The sequence below is a fragment of the Corylus avellana genome, chromosome 5, assembly GCF_965113065.1.
Source record: "Corylus avellana chromosome 5, dhCorAvel1.hap1.2, whole genome shotgun sequence".
NCBI lineage: Eukaryota > Viridiplantae > Streptophyta > Magnoliopsida > Fagales > Betulaceae > Corylus > Corylus avellana.
The window spans coordinates 20,173,629-20,191,742 of NC_142494.1; the positions used below are offsets into that span (position 1 = coordinate 20,173,629).

General features: G+C 37.1%; 1 protein-coding gene across 1 annotated transcript; it reads left to right on the plus strand.

Annotated features, from left to right (window-relative positions):
* The first annotated feature begins 11,098 nt into the window (after window positions 1-11,098).
* LOC132182922 (uncharacterized) lies at window positions 11,099-17,548 on the plus strand. The gene is made up of 5 exons (XM_059596291.2): window positions 11,099-11,460; window positions 14,633-14,894; window positions 14,997-15,193; window positions 15,725-15,912; window positions 17,023-17,548. The coding sequence occupies exons 1-5, from the start codon at window positions 11,366-11,368 to the stop codon at window positions 17,307-17,309; spliced, it is 1,029 nt and encodes a 342-aa protein (XP_059452274.2). The 5' UTR covers window positions 11,099-11,365; the 3' UTR covers window positions 17,310-17,548.
* The last annotated feature ends 566 nt before the right edge of the window (window positions 17,549-18,114 follow it).

An 18,114-nucleotide genomic window follows, 5' to 3' on the forward strand; every position in this document is an offset into this window, starting at 1 on the left:
TACCCCTTTTGGTCACTATGAGTTGAATGTTATGCCTTTTGGTTTAAAAAATGCCCCGAGTGAGTTCCAGAATATCATGAACGATATTTTTAACCCATTCAGTCATTTCACTATTGTTTACATTGATGATGTTCTTGTTTTCTCAAAGTCCATCGATGAACACTGGAAACATTTAAAATCGTTTCTAGAAACTATTCGATATAACGGGCTTGTTGTTTCTGCCAAAAAGATCAAACTCTTCCAAGATAAAATCAGATTTCTTGGGTTTGATATTTCTAAAGGCCAGATTCGTCCTATTGACAGGGCGATTCAATTTGCTGATAAATTCCCTGATGTCATCACTGAGAAATCACAGCTTCAAAGATTTCTTGGTTCTCTGAATTATATTGATGATTTCTACAAGGATTTGCGAAAACATTGTAAAACTTTATTTGAAAGGTTACAAGGCAATCCTCCCCCTTGGACGGATATCCATACTTCTCTTGTCAAAGATATCAAACTCCATGTCAAGACTCTCCCATGTCTAGGCATCCCTTCTGATAATTCTTTCAAGATTGTAGATACTGACGCCTCCGATATTGGCTTTGGAGGTATCCTGAAACAGGTTGTTTCATCAGAATCTAACTCAGAATCTTCTGAACAAATTGTTCGATTCCATTCTGGATCTTGGAATTCTGCGCAGATTAATTATAGTACTATTAAGAAAGAAATACTTTCTGTTGTTTTGTGCATTACCAAATTTCAGTCTGATTTGCTCAATCAAAAATTTCTTTTGCGAATCGATTGTAAATCTGCCAAGTATATTTTGAAAAAAGATGTTGAAAATATTGCATCAAAACAGATTTTTGCTAGATGGCAAGCTATTTTAAGTGTTTTTGATTTTGATATTGAATACATCAAAGGCTCCAACAATTCAATACTTGATTTTCTTACCCGTGAATTCTTGCAGTGCCACAATGGCCAGCAACAAGGGAAAGGAAAAGGTTAACTCTGTTTTAAAGCCTTGTCCCTCAATCCCACTTGATCAGATTCCCCTTAATTTCCTTGGTGAACCTGTAACCCATACTTCATGTGTTTTTGGAAAATCCCCACTTATTGTCCAGTCAGATTCTTCTGCCTTTCATGGTTATATTCCTCTTGCTTCAGATTCCCAGACGGAATCCAGCTCCCAATCTGGTTCTCAGACGGAACCAAATTCTAATCCCATTGTCTTATCTTTCCCATGGGTTACTCTTCCATTTTCTCAATATTTGTTTTCTTCTCAGGATCTCTCCAGGACTCCTGGTCAGCTAGCCTTCAATTATTTCCCTGCCCATTTTCATTGGATTCCTGAGCATCCTCTGAAAGATTTATCATTTTTTACTGATATTCTAATCAAAACCAAATCCATCAAATTCAGGAATATTTCCAAGAAAGACAACCCTTTAACGGCTGTTGGGACTATTGCCTATATTGTCAAATTCATTTATGTTGAAGAATGGGGTTCTCACCCATCTCAACTCCTTCCATCTTCTAATTCCCCAGTTTGCTTATCTTATTATGACTATGTCAATGCCTGGTTTCGCTTTATGCTTTACCAGAATCCTGAGTCCAAACACTTCTGGTTCATTACTTTCATTGAAGATTTCAATTGCCTGCTTCCCCCTTGGTTCAAACATTGGTGGGATTATTTTGGCCTAACAATTGATGTTCTTCCTGATCCTCTTGTTTATGCTTTTCACCTATTCTCTTCTCATGTTGCCTGTAAAGGCTTTATTACCCATTACAACCCTATTTTTTCTCCCATGCTTTATTTTGCCAGAGAATTCAGAATTCCTTGGTTTCTCAAATGGAAATATGCCAGAAATCAAGAAAAAATTGAAAGACGCTGGTTTCAATGCAAAACTTGGACAATGTCTCCAAAAATTGGTCTCATTGTTAAAAAAGTTGAGCTTATGACTCGCAGATATGATGCCATAGTACCATTTTCTGCACCTACTCCTCCTCCTGTCCCCAAATATTGTTCTAAAAAGAAGCAATGGATTCAGACCTATCTTGACTCTATTGGTCCTCTTGATAATGAAGAATAATTGGGGTTTTCAAGACTGGCTCCATAACGGCCAGAATAGTTCAGATAGACAGAGCCAGCTCGTGATGGCTGGTTTTCAAGATTTGCTTCTCCTTGATCTTAGACGGATCACTGTTCATTTCTACTTGGAGTTACTGTGCAAAATCACTGTTCACTTTTACTGTTCATGTCCGGACGACACGCGCAGGATCACTGTTCAGATGCACTGTTCACTCACTGTTCAAAATTTGTCTGCCGACACTACAGTGCCAACAGCTACTGTTTCAGATTGATGCTTTCACTGTTCAGACTGGCGCTAGACGTGCCTTTACTGTTTAATTTTTACTGTTTGCTTTTGACCGCATGAACGCGGCTCATGATTGTAATTTACTGTTTATGTTTTTACTCAAGCCTATATAACGGGCTCCCCTCCCCCATTGTAAGGCAGAAGTTTTTTGAGTGACTATACCCTCACCAGAAACTCTCGAGCCATTCCCCCTTCAGATTCTTCTTCTTCTTCTCTATCCCTTACTTCAGTAAGTCCGAACGCTTACTCTTGTAAAGGTTTTATCATATAATCTATAACGATTATCTGTTTTCTTTGATTCCTTCTTATCAACTGCTTTTAATTTCAGTTGTTTATTTTAATTATATAATTGTCTTACCGCCATCTTGGACGGTTCTATTGCTTTGCTTTTCAATTGCTTATTTTCTGCATCTATTATCACCTCCCCCTCCTCCCCTGCATCTATATATATATATATATATATGCTTGTCAAAGAAGTAGGGGTGAGCAAATTAATCGGTTACCAATTACCGACCTTTTACCGAATTTAACCGAACCGATAGTTATCGGTCGGTTAATATATTGTTATCGGAAAACCGATATGACCGATGAGGGTTTTTTTTATTTTATTTTATTTTTTTATTTTTTTATTTATTGAAACAAAAATGACGTCGTTTCAGTTTCAATATATATACCTCTTTAAGCTTTTCCCCTAACCTACATCCCTCGACCACGAGTCCCTCTACAAACAAACTGCCGCCCACCCCCCCCATCTGCTCTCTCAACTCTCAAGTCCCCTCTCTCACTCTCTCACAAGTTGCACCATCACACACCCTTCTCTCTCTCTCTCTCTCTCTCTCATAGAGTCACAGCCTCGCAGCCCGCAGGTAATCTCTAGACTCATTGATTCGTTGGTTTTAATGGGCTTGTATAGTTGTATATGCATCTATGATGTTGTCTGTCGCACCTGATACCAACTTGTTCTTATAAGAATCTTTGCAATTTTTTATAAATTAATTGTCTTTGTTAATAGTGATGGAGGCATTTAAAAAATCAAAAATAAAGAAGGGAAAACCGGTTTAACCGATTACTGATTAACCGATAATTTTTGGTATAAATCCTTATCAGTCGGTAATCGGTTAGGAAACCGATTAACCGATAACTTATGGGTCGGTAACCGAAAACCCCCAAAACCAGACCGATATGACCGATAACCACCCCTACAAAGAAGGCCCAAAACATTATCAAAAGCCTATATATAGAAAGCGGTTATTGGTTTTAATAACCGCTAACTGCTGGTTATAAAATAAGCAAAAATCGCCTAAATGAAGCAGTTGTGATGGTGCATAGGACAATCATACTATTATAAGTATGATCATCCCCACACTAGATTATATAATATTTACAGGAAGGTAATAAACTTCCAGGTGGAGGTAACCGGTCAAGAGATATAACTCTTGGTTAAGAGATGAGATTGGGACCCTATAAATAAAGTCCCATAAGAATACATACAGTATGACAATCTATATTTTACGTACGTTAGTTTTGTATTCTCAAGTTCTCTTATTCTCTACTGGATTTCCACCATAACAGGAGAAATCCTTTTTGAAGATTATTCTATGATTCCTACAGTCAAAATCCTACAGTGATATCAGAGCATAGTATTATGGATGACAAAAAGAAGATTGAAGAACAACAAGAAACGATTAAAGATACTTAAATTCTTTTATCTGAAATTTATCAAATAATTCACATACAAAAGAATTTGAGAAACCAGAGGAAATACCACTGGCTTTCTCAATTTGCATCAGTCTTTGCAAAAGCCAGAGCACAAACCACTTGTAATTTCTGTGGGTGGTTTGAGATATACATGCAACATAGATGCTTTGATGAGAATGTATCTGTTAGAACAAAAGTACTGGATAAAATTTCTCAGTCTCCTTCAAGACGATTATGAGAAACTTTTTCCCCAAAAATATATTTTGGATGTCTTTGAAAATGCATCTCCATATGCAAATCTTACTTCAGGAAAGTGTGAGGAAAAAGAAAAAAATTCGAAGGTGTCTTCATCTGACGATTTTTATTCATACCCTGCTTCATGGGAAGAAGAATATACAGAGGAAGAAGATCAAGAAGAAGAAGTATCAAATCCTGAAGAAAAGGAAGAAGATTCAGAGTAAAAAGGAAATCTGGAGGAAGAAGACGACGGACTGCAGAAAAGAAAAGAAAAATTCGTAACTTCCCCAGCCCCAGACGACGTCGTTTCACGCTGCAAGGAGAGGATTGCTCCAGACAATGTCGTTCCACGTTGCAAGGTTAGTGGTGATTTCGATTCAATTCAAAACGACGTCGTCCCATGTGAACGGAGCGACGTCGTTTCGGGCATCACCAAACAAGCACCTATTATGGAAACGACATTGTCCCAGTGAATCGGGACAACGCCGTTTCGGTCTTGGATTGGGTCAACTGACCCTCTCCATGCCTTTTGGATCATGCCCGAAAGAAATATCACGACCCTATACATCAGCCCTTCCACTTCGGCCCAAAGTGGAAACACGCGACCCAAAAGTTCGTGTTGAGAACCCAAGCCTAGATCAAAAAAGCCGCCGCTGACGCCCACGCTAATGCCCAACTCATTGGAACCCGACCCTCTCGATCCGTTGCATAACAACCCATGCTGCTGAAGCCTGACCCGCCAATCCACCCGTACCCGATAACCGGCCCAAGATTCAACCCGCGCTTTAAGAGAACTGACTTCAACAGACTCGATCCAACACCAGCAAACCGCTCGGTTCACCCAAACCAGCTGGTTTAGGGCAGATTTAGTGATTTTGCCCGTTCTAGCTCGTTTCAGCGCTGATTTGGTCCATTCAAAAATTATTGGAAAGCTGATTCAAAGGGCTACAACTCTACAGGTTTTGTTTATAATAATTTCAATAATTTTCAGCATTATAATCATAGAAATAATTGGGAAAGAGGAGAGTCTTCTAATCAAGGTCATCAAAGTGTGAACCAGAGGTTCATCTGACCCTGTTGGTTGGATTCAAGTCAACACAAGGCGGTTGCATTCACTATTATAGATTTGGCTAGAGTGGAGATCTCATTTAACAGACGTCTGAGAGGTCCACATCCTTTAAGGATTGTTAGGACTGTTGAGCAGAGCCCCAGGGACCCGTGGCCTACAGGCATACAACGCTGCACTCTTCTGAGGACGGGTGAACAGGTCAATCCACCAAATCTAGATTTTGGATATTATAAGGGTTACCTGAACAAATACAAGGCGTGTCTGACTTATCCCGAAAATAATTGATATCATAGCTGCTGTTGTTATAATTTTTATTTTTACAAAAAATATTGGTTTGTAATAATAATTAGAATCACAGACAATTATTTAGTTTGTAATAATTGGTACAATTATTTTGACAATTGTAAAAATTGTACTGAAAAATTATAAATGTAAATATTATTATTATTGTGTTGTTATATCTACTTTCTAAAATGGCTATTAAAGGTAGCATTGATTCTTCTATAGTCGAAAGTCTCAATGTGATGGATTTTTGAATGTGGAAACGACATATTACTTATGTACTTACACATAAGAAAACATAGTACACCTCACATTTGAGAAGCCCAATCCAGCTGACCTGAATGATGTAGAAGCCAAAAAGAAGCATGAAAAATGGACGAAGAGTCGAAGACGACTTAATGGTGAAAGCCACACTTCTTCACAACATGAAGGACAACATCATTCCTCTATTCGAAAGTCATAAGTTTGTAAAAGAAATGATGGAAGCACTGGAGGCAAAGTATGGCCTAAGATTTGACATACACGTAGAGTTTCTACTAGATAAATACAATTGTGCACATATGAGTGAAAATGATTATGTGGGCAAATTTGTAAATCAAATGGAATTAATTGCAAAAGAGCTTGCAAATGCTAGTCATCCTGTATCAGACAAAATGCAGGTGACCACCATAGTCAAGGCCTCCCTTTATCATTGGAACATGTGGTGACTTCTTTAACACTTAGTGGTAAAGAAGTCTTCATGGTTTCTCTACCAATGCTACTCGTACTCGAAGAAGAGAGAAGGAAAAGAAGGCGGCGAGAAGGAACATCAAGCAATTTGATGATGGTCCAAAACATACCTTAGACCATTCGAGCTCTTACATTCAGAGGCAAGCCCAAAATGTTGAAAAGAAAATGGAAGGGTAAGCCAAAATGTAAAGTCAAAACTAAAGGAACATACTTTAAATGTGGAAAAGTTGGACACTTTAAAGCAAATTGTTCAAAAATCGGTGGCGATAAAAGACAGAAAGAGATTGCAATGATAATCATTGAAGTAATGATGACAGAACCAACTTCAAGCTTATGGTGGATAGATTCAGAAGCAGCAAGACACATCACAAGGGGTAGAAAATTTTTTGTAGACTTTAAAGAGAAAGCTGCTGGAGAGCATAAAGTATACATGGGCAATAACACCTATAGTTACGTGTTAGGAGCAGAAAAATGTAAGATTTCTGTCAAAGATTCAGTTATTGTTTTGCATGATGTTTTGTATGCTCCCAGTATCCGTATAAGTCTAGTATCAGTTCCTATATTAGATAACAAAGGATACGGGATCAAATTCAAATCTGGGAAGGTCTACATTAGGAAATGGAATACTTCTGTAAATGGTACAAAAGTGGATAACATGTTATTAATTAAAGTTGATAATAAAGTTACAATTTCACATTATTCACGTGTGTCTGAAAGTAGTTCTTATCTATGGCATTTAAGACTATGCCATATTAATAAAAATAAATTGATAAGAATGAGCAAATGTGGATTGCTACCTCATATAAATTATGGAGATTTTAATATATGTGAATCATGTATTAAAGGAAAAATGACTAACAAGTGTTTTTGCAAAACACTAGAAGTCATTAGAATTATTAGAAGTAATTCACTCAGATATTTGCGGACCATTCAGAACTAAGACATACAGAGAAATTGAATACTTTATTACCTTCATCGATGATTATTCAAGGTATGGATATATCTACCTCATCAAAAACAAATTTGAAGCTATTAATAAGTTCAAAGAATTCAAATTAGAGGTAGAAAAACAGTTAGGGAGATCTATCAAAACCTTGAATAATGATAAGGGGAGAAAATGAAGCTATGGATAATTTCTGCAAAGAAAATGAGATAAAACATTTGTACACAATGCCATATAAGCCCCAACAAAATGGTATTACAAAAAGAAGAAATATAACTTTAATAGAAATGACAAGATCAATGATAGCATTTGCTGACTTGCCTATCCATTTTTGGGGAGAAGCCTTATCCACATCAGCTTATATACTCAACAGAGTTAAGACAAAATCGAAACCTTTAACTCCTTATGAGATCTGGGCAGGTCTGAAACCCAACATAGAAAATTTAAAGTATGGGGATGCAAAGCTCAGGTACTTATCCTAAAACCTTTAAGGGATAAATTAAAAGATAAAACATGAGAATGGAAATTCATAGGATATGTTAGAATGGTAGTGGATATTGATTCTACCATACTGAGAAGAGATTGATAGAAAGTAGAGATTTTTTTCTTGAAAATTCATATCAAATAACTCCTATGGAAGATATCAGACTATTAGAAGATGGAGTATCTACACAAGAAAATTCAAAACAAATCAATCCTATGAAAGATATTAGACTACCAGAAGATGAAGAATCTGCATAACTAGTACCTATGGAAAGCTCATTTGAAGATGAAAACATTACAAATCTCCAGGGCAGTGGAAGTAAAAGAAGATCAGATCTCAATAGCTCTAATCATGGAAACAGTGGGAGAGTTAAAAGACAAAGATGATCATCAGTTATATTTAAAGATCATTATGTACTAAGTATAGACGGTATAAATTTACAAGATGATCCGACTAGTTTCAAAGAAGCTGTAAAAGGTGATGATGCAGACAAATGGATTCCGCAATGAATGATGAACTAAACTCAATCAACAAAAATGATGTCTAGGAGCTCACAGATCTACCACACCAAAGAAAAGCTATTGAATGTAAATGGGTACTGAAGAAGAAATTCAAAGCAGATGGAAGTTTTGATAAATACAAGGCTAGGTTAGTAGCCAAAGGATTCACTCAACAACCAGGTGTGTACTTTATTGATACTTATTTGCTCGTAGCAAAATTTACTTCAGTAAGAATAATCATGTCCATAGTAGCTAAGATGGATTTAGAGTTGCATCAATTATATGTAAAAACAACATTTTTAAATGGATAATTGAAAGAAGACATCTATATGGTTTAACCTGAAGGATTCAATGTGAATGGACATGAAGAAAATGTTTATAAATTGAAGAAGTCACTGTATGGGCTGAAGCAATCCTCAAGACAATGGTACTTAAAATTTCTTGAGGTTATCATGGAGATCGGTTTTGAGGTAAGTGCACTAGATCATTGTGTTTACATATATAATGACAATGATAAGTTAACTATATTATCATTATATGTAGACGGCATACTATTGATTGGAAATTGCTCGAAAATGATTCAAAGAACAAAGAATTTCTTTGCATCTAAGTTTGAAATGAAAGACATGGGTGAAGCAACCTATGTCTTGGGAATAAAAATTTCAAGGGATAGGACCACAAAATTATAATAATTAGATCAAGAAAAATATATAGAAAAGGTACTTAGAAGGTCTAATATGGATAAATGTAAACCTCTAAGCACACTCGTTTCAAAGGGTCAACATTTGAGCAAAACAATGTGTCCTCGAGATCAAACAGAAATTCTTGAAATGGAAACCGTCCCTTATGCCCAAGTTGTGGGTAGTCTTATGTATGCTGTGACAAGCACAAGACTAGACATTTGTCATGCTGTGGGATTGGTTAGTAGATACCAATACAATCCAGGAAAAGAGCATTGGCAAGCGGTAAAAAGAATATTTAGGTATCTGCAAGGAATTAAAAACATAGGTTTATGTTTTGGATTAGAAGATCTAGACATTGCAGGATACGCTGACGCGGATTTTGCAGGATATGTAGATGATAGAAAATCTACCAACGGCTATGTATTCGTATTTGGGGGTACAACTGTTTCTTTGTTAAGTAAGAAACAAAATTATGTTGCAAAATCCACAATGGAAGTTGAGTATATATCATGCAGCACAACGGTAAGCAATGTTGTTTGGATTAAGCATTTCATTAAAAGTTTAAATTTTGAAATGCCAGATGGACCTGTCAATGTATTTTGTGATAATAAGTTTGCCATCTCTTTAATAAAAAGTGGAGCTCAAAGTTCCAAAGGCAAGCACATTCATAAGTTATCACTATATTCAAGATATAGTGAAGAGAGGTGAAATAAAAGTTAAATTTATTCCCTCAATATAGATGATAGCTGATCCCATGACCGAAAGGATTATCTTCAGATAAATTTAGAGAGCATGTAGCAAAAATGGGATTAAGGAAAACTTAAGATAAAGCTACATGGTTAAAACGGCATAATCATAAGGATTTGGGGATGCCTGAATGAATGATGGTATGCGTTTATTTCACCCCATTAAAATATTTTTGGGCGAATGACACTTGTAAATAACATACATTCTAAACTGACATAAATATAAAGTCCACTCAAAGGCATTATGTTAAGTTTGGTATAATATCTGTATACCGATAGTGTAATGAATCATTGGAAAGAAGTGTCAATATAAATCTCAAATAGGGATAACCTTGGAGATAAGAAATTGAATGAAAGATTCAATACAAGTTTACGTATGTGGTTATTATGTAAAAATCATTAATTGTAGTTTAAGTGTGGACTGTATTTCCAACTATGGATAATTAATGTTATTTGCTTAAATTCCATAGCAAGTAAAGTCACCACTAGTATGACATCAGTAAAACACATATAGTAAAAATGTGCAATCATATGAAATAACATAAGTGCGCACACATCAAAGATATTATGATCTGATTATTGTCTGCAAGCATTAGCAAATAAGGAGTTGACATGTTTTATGGTACCAAATGTAATCATGTACAACTAGGGTTTTATTACCAATCATAATAGTATGATCAAGTGAGAGATGATGGTGCATAGGATGATCACACTATTATAAGTGTAGTCATCCCACACCGTCAAGAGATACAACTCTTGGTCAAGAGTTGAGATTGAGACTCTATTTATAGAGTCCCATGAGAATACAAACAGTATGCCAATCTATATTTTACGTACGTTAGTTTTGTGTTCTCAAGTTCTCTTATTCTCCACTGGATTTCAACCCTAACAGGAGAAATCATTTCTAAAAATTATTCTACGATTCCTACCGTCAAAATCCTACAAGTTGTAATTATTAAAATCCAATAACCGCCTTAGGTAGTTGCATTTAGCAGTTTTAGTCAATAATTGCTAATCACAACCGCTTGTACACCCCTAATGGTGTCTCCAAAGCCTACATCCGTTCGTCACTGGTCACATGATTAATATGTTGTTACATAATTTTAAATGATGTAACACTATGAGCATCTTATGACTTTTTTATAATTCACTTGAAACAAAAGAATCTCGATCCACAAATACTATATAATTAGAAGTATATGACCAAATCTATTAAATAAATTTTTTTAAAAATTAATGGCATCATGGAATCTCAACACACAAAGCGAAGAAGCTCTCCTCGTTTACAACTGAAGTCTAAAGATGTAAAAGGGGCATTATGGTAAATGCCTAACAGCATCCGCATGTCCACATGTCTCCTCGTGAATCGCCCCTAAGATCAGTTTCCTCACGAGATTCTGGTCTGTACTACTTCACCCCTCGATTCACTCGCAAACGCCCAAAACTCGCCCGCCTCACTGACTCACCCCGAGCTCAATCGACTCGGTCACCAGTCAATTACCTCCAAATTCAACCCCTCTTATCTGATTCAATGGAACACTACCAGTCACATCGCCATTGCGACTCTCATCACTCGCCGTTGATTCTCTAGAAATCTCCAAAACCTTTTCTCTGTTGACTTTCCATTTTCCACGAATCAGATGGATCAGCTTCACTGGATTCTGCTCTTCTCCGCACTTCTTTGTCTCGTTCGTCCTCTCGATGCCAGCTCTGGTGACGCTGATCCGATTTACAAGTAAGGTTTTTCTTTTTCTTTATATTTTGCTTTTGTCATATTTTATCTTTTTATTTTTATTTCGGATTATCCTAATCGGTCAATGTTTGAAGTACCATTTTTATCCAAATTTTGTGTAAAATTGAGGTGGTTGTACTGCTTGATAGAGATTGAAGGGGGGAGAGTAATAGCGTAGAGTTTGAGCTTCATGAATGTATAGGCAGTAGAGTTTGCTGGCTAAGAGAGATTTTTTTTTTTTTTTTTTTGAGAAATTATTGCGTTACTTAAAGACTTGTTGTGCTTTAGACTCTAGAGGTTATCATAGGCTAAAGTTATTGAGAAAGGCAATACTTGGATACCTAGGTTTGGTTCATTTGGTTCTTCAACAAGTAGATTTGAAGATGGAAGATTGGAGTAGTAGTATTTAACGTCAAATATTAAAAATTCAATTAAGACGATGATTCTAGCTGTATAACATATGAAATGACTAAATTTTATTAGATTTTATTTAGCTCTCCAGAACTAATTAGATTATTGTGATAATCTAAAATATTTTCTTTTTCATACTATTCTAACCTTTTAGATGGTGGTTTTCTTCACTGGAATGTAATGAACTTGACCTAAGGAACCAAACCTACAGTCTATAGTCTCTGAGTGTTATTAGAATGATAATGTTGGTTGTCTATATTGTGATTGTTTAACATATAATTAGTGTTATTAGAATGATAGTGTTTGTCCCTGCTGCAAAATTTTGTACTCTCCAAACTCTTAGTGTGCACATGTCACCATCGATTAGATTGAGTAAATTCCCCTCCAACTGGTCCTCACCGAGTTCTGGGACTTTATGAGTCCTTGTCTTCTCATTGTTAATTTGCGTAGTCTTTTGAAGTTTGATTGGTTTTCTTTTTCTTTTTGGATTAAATGATACTAAATAGTGGTTGTGAGTAAGTGATAGAGAGACAAATTGGGGAAGTCGTGAGACAAATAAGAGTTTTGATGTTAGTTGTTTGTGTTTATAAGAAGCAAAACACAGCTAAAACTAAAAACTTCTTCAGCCCTTTTCTAGTATAACGTTTTTCCCTATTCTATGGAAAATATTTGAAGAAAGAAATATTAATTATTCTGTTGCTTTGTTAAAAACCTAAAATTGATTTTCTGGTGTTTGTTTGCATTGAGAAATTTCTATGTAAAAACCCACAAAAACAAATAACACCAAAGTCTGTGAGTTGAGAAGACGACAAACGTGGAGCTGGAGACTTTAGAAGTTGGGGATTTTGGATTGGAGGTCTCATTTAGTTGCAGAGGAGGAAGGGGTGGGGGGAGGGGAGGTGTTGGTAGCAGTGTGGAGGAGTAAGGAGGGAGGGAGGTGGTGTATGAGTAGGGAAAGGGGAAGAGAGGTGGTGATGGTAGCATGGAGAAGCAGGGGAATGATACTTGGTGATGGTGGTACTGTGGAGTGACGAAGGAGAAGGGGGGGTGGTGGTGGCAGTGCAGAGGAGTGAGGAACAGAATCGGGGTGGCATGGGGTTGTAGACTCTGGATGCAATTTTCAGTTGACCAAGAAATATCTTCAGTAGACTAGTATTTTCAGAAGCACCAAATATAGGAAAATATTTTATGTTGAAACAAATGGAATTTAAGAAATAAAAGGGAAAAATACACTCAGCCCCTTACACCACGATCTCTAGCTCTCGCCTAAGCAAAGTTCTCCAAAAATTGGGGTTTAAAAGAAGACTGTTCAGAGAGTTGGAGCATAGCCTCCTCCTCCCGTGTCAAACATATTCTGTAAGAGCCCGCTCTTGCCGCAAATAGGATTTGATGACTTCGGAAACTCTCTAATTGGGGGTATCATTTGGCGCAAGGGCAGCTTCTCTTTGTTGCCCATGAATTCCAACTGGTTTGATTGGGCATCATAACTACTCTCTCCATGCAAGGCAGAGGAATTAGCACGATAGAGTAGTGAGTTGGATGAAACTGAGCTGTGCATTGGCAAATGCTGACTTGATGTTGGTGAGAGTGCCCTATTCTAAGTGATCCCACTAGAACATCTGAGAAGTATGTTGCACCACAGTCTGCTCACGTGGGGCCAAGTTTTGTCTGTTAGAGGGAGACGATTACCTGCTTCTATGCTCTTTGGGGTTAAGAGAAATGCATTGATCCAAGCCTTCTTCAGCCCTGATACACTCTGTCCCCATGGATGAGTAACATCTGTTCTGATTAGCTAATGGTGTCTGTTCACATGGTAGTGTTGCTATGATTTCTGGTGGCCATAGAGGTTGAAACCTATATGAATTCAATTTGGGCTCTTTGGCTGTTGCTTAAGGTGTGGAACTGGGCTTAAGCTGTGACTGTGATCATGTTTGAACTTGCTTCTCAAGTAACAAGCTTTCCAACATCTTCACAAGTGAGGAATCCTGGTCAAGGGGTTGGGTGTGCATTATTTTCCCAGGGACCTTGGAAACTTCAAACAAACCAACTGAAAAAAAAAGAAACCTTAAAAAAGGGTTATTTTGGACAGTTTATGTCGAAAAAAGGCACGTGCACGTCATGCAGGGGCGGACCCAAAGTGCAGCCTTGGGGGGTTGTAGCCTCCCCCCCCCCCCCCCCCAAAATTTTAGAATTTCCCCTAAAAGATATACCAATTTTTTTTTTTTTTTTTTTTTTTATTATTTTTTTATTTATTTTTACCCCCCAAGAAATCTTTGTTCTCTTTTTTTTTTTTTTTTTTTGAAAAAATTTTTTGCCCACCCCAAACCTGAAATCCTAGTTCAGTCCCTGACATCATGTGACACATTTTCCGTTCAATTTGAAGGATAATGCTAATGGAGGGTGTTAACTATAACGGAGTGGTAGATAGAGGGGGTGAGTGGCACTCTTTTAAAGTTTGGTGGTGCCAGAGGGATGTAAGATTAGTAGGCAGTGTATTTTCCCTGAAATAAAATGTACTACTTCTCAAGCAATATCCATAAGTCTAGGCTGGAGAGCTGGATATTCCTCTGATTTCTGATGCCGCCTACAAACTAAAACAATTAGCGTCTACGAGGTTTAATTTGGTAATGGTGGTCTTGTAATTTGTTTATTCGTGGCTCTTTTCTCTCCCTTTCTTTCTTTCTCCTTTTGCAGCTTATGTTTATCATCATTACAGTTTTCATTAATTCAACAACTGTCATTGCTATTGTCATTGGTTTTCCAGGGCTTGTGTGGACCAATGCGAGAAAACTGGATGCGTAGGGGAGAATTGCTTCCAACATTGCAAATTTTCATCTGACGGAAAATCTATTGATGGTCCATGGTATCTGCAAGAGCCACTTTATCTGCGGTGGAAACAATGGGACTGCCGCAGCGACTGTAGATACAACTGCATGCTAGCTAGGGAGGAAGAAAGAGAGCAACTTGGTCATAAGCCTGTCAAATACCATGGGAAATGGCCATTTTGGCGTGTTTATGGGATCCAGGTTTTCAATTTTTTGTTTGAAGAGCACAATTTAGTTGTGAAATGGTTAGCTTGGTTATAATTATTTATATATTCTAAGAATAAAAACGTTATTCATTTTTAGGAACCTGTTGCTGTTGCTCTGTCTGCCCTCAATCTTGCCACGCAATTTCACGGTTGGCTATCATTTTTCATCCTTTTACATTACAAGTTGCCTTTGAGGCCTGATAAGAAGACATATTATGAGTATACTGGCTTGTGGCATATCTATGGGATTTTATCGATGAATTCCTGGTTCTGGAGTGCTGTTTTTCACAGTCGGTAAGCAGCCCTCTTTATTTTATCCTTTTATCTACTTACTAGAAAAAATAATGTTCATTTATCCTCTGAACCGTTTGATTTGCATTATAATATCAGGAGAAGAGCTCTTGAGGCGAGCTGTAGCTTTCTTCTTGACATCACCTAGATTTGCATATGACATAAGTTTATGCCTAAAATCATTCATAGAGCAAGAAAATACCTTTTGCCTTGCACACAATGGTTAGCCTAGATTTGTACTCAAGTTATCTCACTGAACAGCCTTCTTGGTGCTCTTTGAAACAAAGTGGATTAAGTTTCATGGTACACAAATTGTAAAATGGGGTAGCCCTAACTCCAGAATTTGTTTTCATATTCAGTGGTCCAGTTGCGTTCACATCTCCATGGAGGGAAAAACGTATTCTGGTTCATTATTTTAAACCTTTCTTTGCTGCTGCTTTTGTTTTAAACTTGTGGAATTATTAATCATCAATGAATTTTTATTTGTTTTTATGCATTACGTTATTAACCTTTTGTTGATTTAATTACATATAGAGATGTGGAGTTGACAGAGAAGCTAGATTATTCATCTGCTGTGGCCTTAGTTGGGTTTAGCCTCATTGTGGCAATACTGCGAGCTTTTAATGTGAGAGATGAGGCTGCAAGGGTCATGGTTGCTGCTCCGCTGCTTGCATTTGTTACAACACATATCTTGTATCTGAACTTCTACCAACTTGATTATGGTAAACCATTTTCCCAGTAGCCTTTCTCTAATAAATGATGTTCCCCTAATATTATTGTTATTCAAAACTATCGGTACTGTTATGTCAAGTATGATCTCAATATTCATTGCATAAGACATGGTTGGCCTATTGGCAGCTTTAGAGTTTCCTTTCAGCAAAGATTGCATCATTTGAAAATTGCTATACTGAATAGTTTTTATTGCACAGTTTCGTCCAACAAAGCCTTATTTCAGCTGTTTGGGACTGGTCATGCTTACTCTTTTTACTGCTCTATCTTCGTCCATTCCTTCAAAATCTTTTCTCAAGATATAGGCATCATTTTTGTCCTACTGGTGCAGCAGTTGGTTCCTTTTCCACACAATTCACTAATTTGTTTGACTGTTTCTTAACTTTGTCCTTAATTATTGATACCGTAACTACTCTTGGTGGATTTTATTTCATCCTATCCTATGTTGTCACTTCTCTCATCCATCTCAACAACCTTGTTTAAGCTAAGCTTGATATTTTGAGCTACGTATGTGGAAATGTGTTAAACTTCCTTAGATAGAGACTCACTAGAAAATACATAAATGATTTTGAAAATTGATTAGTCCAAACAAAATATTTTAATATATCTTTTTATTTTTGTATGCTTAAATTGTTTAAATTATGTTAATATATTTTGGTTTCCCTGTAAATCGGATCTGTAATATTGGCAAAAAGAGAATGCTGTCAATATTATCTCATTGTTTGCCTATATCCACACAGAATTAACGGAGAATGCTTCTAATCGTGTTTCTTAATTGCCTATACTCTAAATATTATCTCATTCTTTGCCTATATCCATGCAAAATTTACAGAGAATGTTATCTTTGGACTGTCTCTACTATCTTTGAACTTTTGATTCTGTAAAAAAACTAATAATCTCTGACCAACCATATATTGCTTGGTAGCTCACCAAGGAATTATTTAGATCGTGTATGAGTCCATCTTTTTGGAGAAGAATGCAATATACCTAGTCATTTAGTCACGTTGGGAAATAAGTTGTTTTAGTTTGAAAAGCTACTTCTTCTAGCATAACGGTGGTGCTATTTAATGAGTGTGGCCTTACACAAGCTTGTCAATTTGCAGGTTTGAACATGAAAGTGTGTGTGATTATGGGTGTTATTCAGCTTCTTGTTTGGGCGATTTGGGCCGGTGTTACTCGCCATCCATCCCGCTGGAAGTTATGGTTGGTGGTTGTGGGGGGAGGCCTTGCAATGCTGTTGGAGATATACGACTTTCCACCCTTCCGAGGATTTGTTGATGCTCATGCTCTTTGGCACGCAACCACCATCCCTCTTTCATACTTTTGGTGGAGTTTTATCAGGGATGATGTGGAATTTAGGACATCATCTCTCCTCAAGAAGATAAAGTAGCATATCTGAATAGAATGCTTGAACTAATCAGACACTGGAATGCATCAAGTACATGACATTTTCACCCCTGTTAATACCTCAGAACATGCTCTCTCTTTTTTCCTGCTGGTTATGGATTTCTTTTTGAAGTGCTTACCATGACAGGTCACCTTGTTTCGCATTTGGTTTGGTAACATTCAAATTGTTTCCCCATGATACTTGGGATACTTTTCAGTAATGGAATTTACATTTCTTGTTCATTTTTGTTATTTTTTTTCCCCTCCTTGAAATTTCATAGCTCTTAGATGTAAAATGAAACAAGCAATGCAACTATACTTGCTGTAAAAATTGCGTGGCCTGCTCATTAATTAGTATTTTGCTGTCATGTTTATCTAGTGCCATCAGTTTTTTCGTTCTCTTATGAAACTACTCATGTGCTTGGTTCATAGTCGTTGTGTCATTGGTGATAACTGGAATTGGCCGTGGCCGGTGGAGTTCTCGGGTGAGTCTTTACCACGTGAATAGGCGGCGGCGCTAACAGCTCTCACCAGCATGTAATTGGGCTAGCTAGGGGTCATGTACCTTTTGCTTTTGTTGGCAAGACCTCTTCCTTCACGTTTTCAAAGGCCTCATCACCTTCTGAAAATGGTGGAAGCGAGCTGCCGTGGCTCCTTTTCGGCCGTTATCTTTGAACAAACTCTCGAATCAAATGCCAGGCCACTCTTTATAATGGCCCTAATAGGCATGTGTGGGATCCTTTACTTCGTTGTTGGGCTTCTACACAATTTGGTCTCTGACCCATTATGTCCGGGTGTTTGGGCCCATG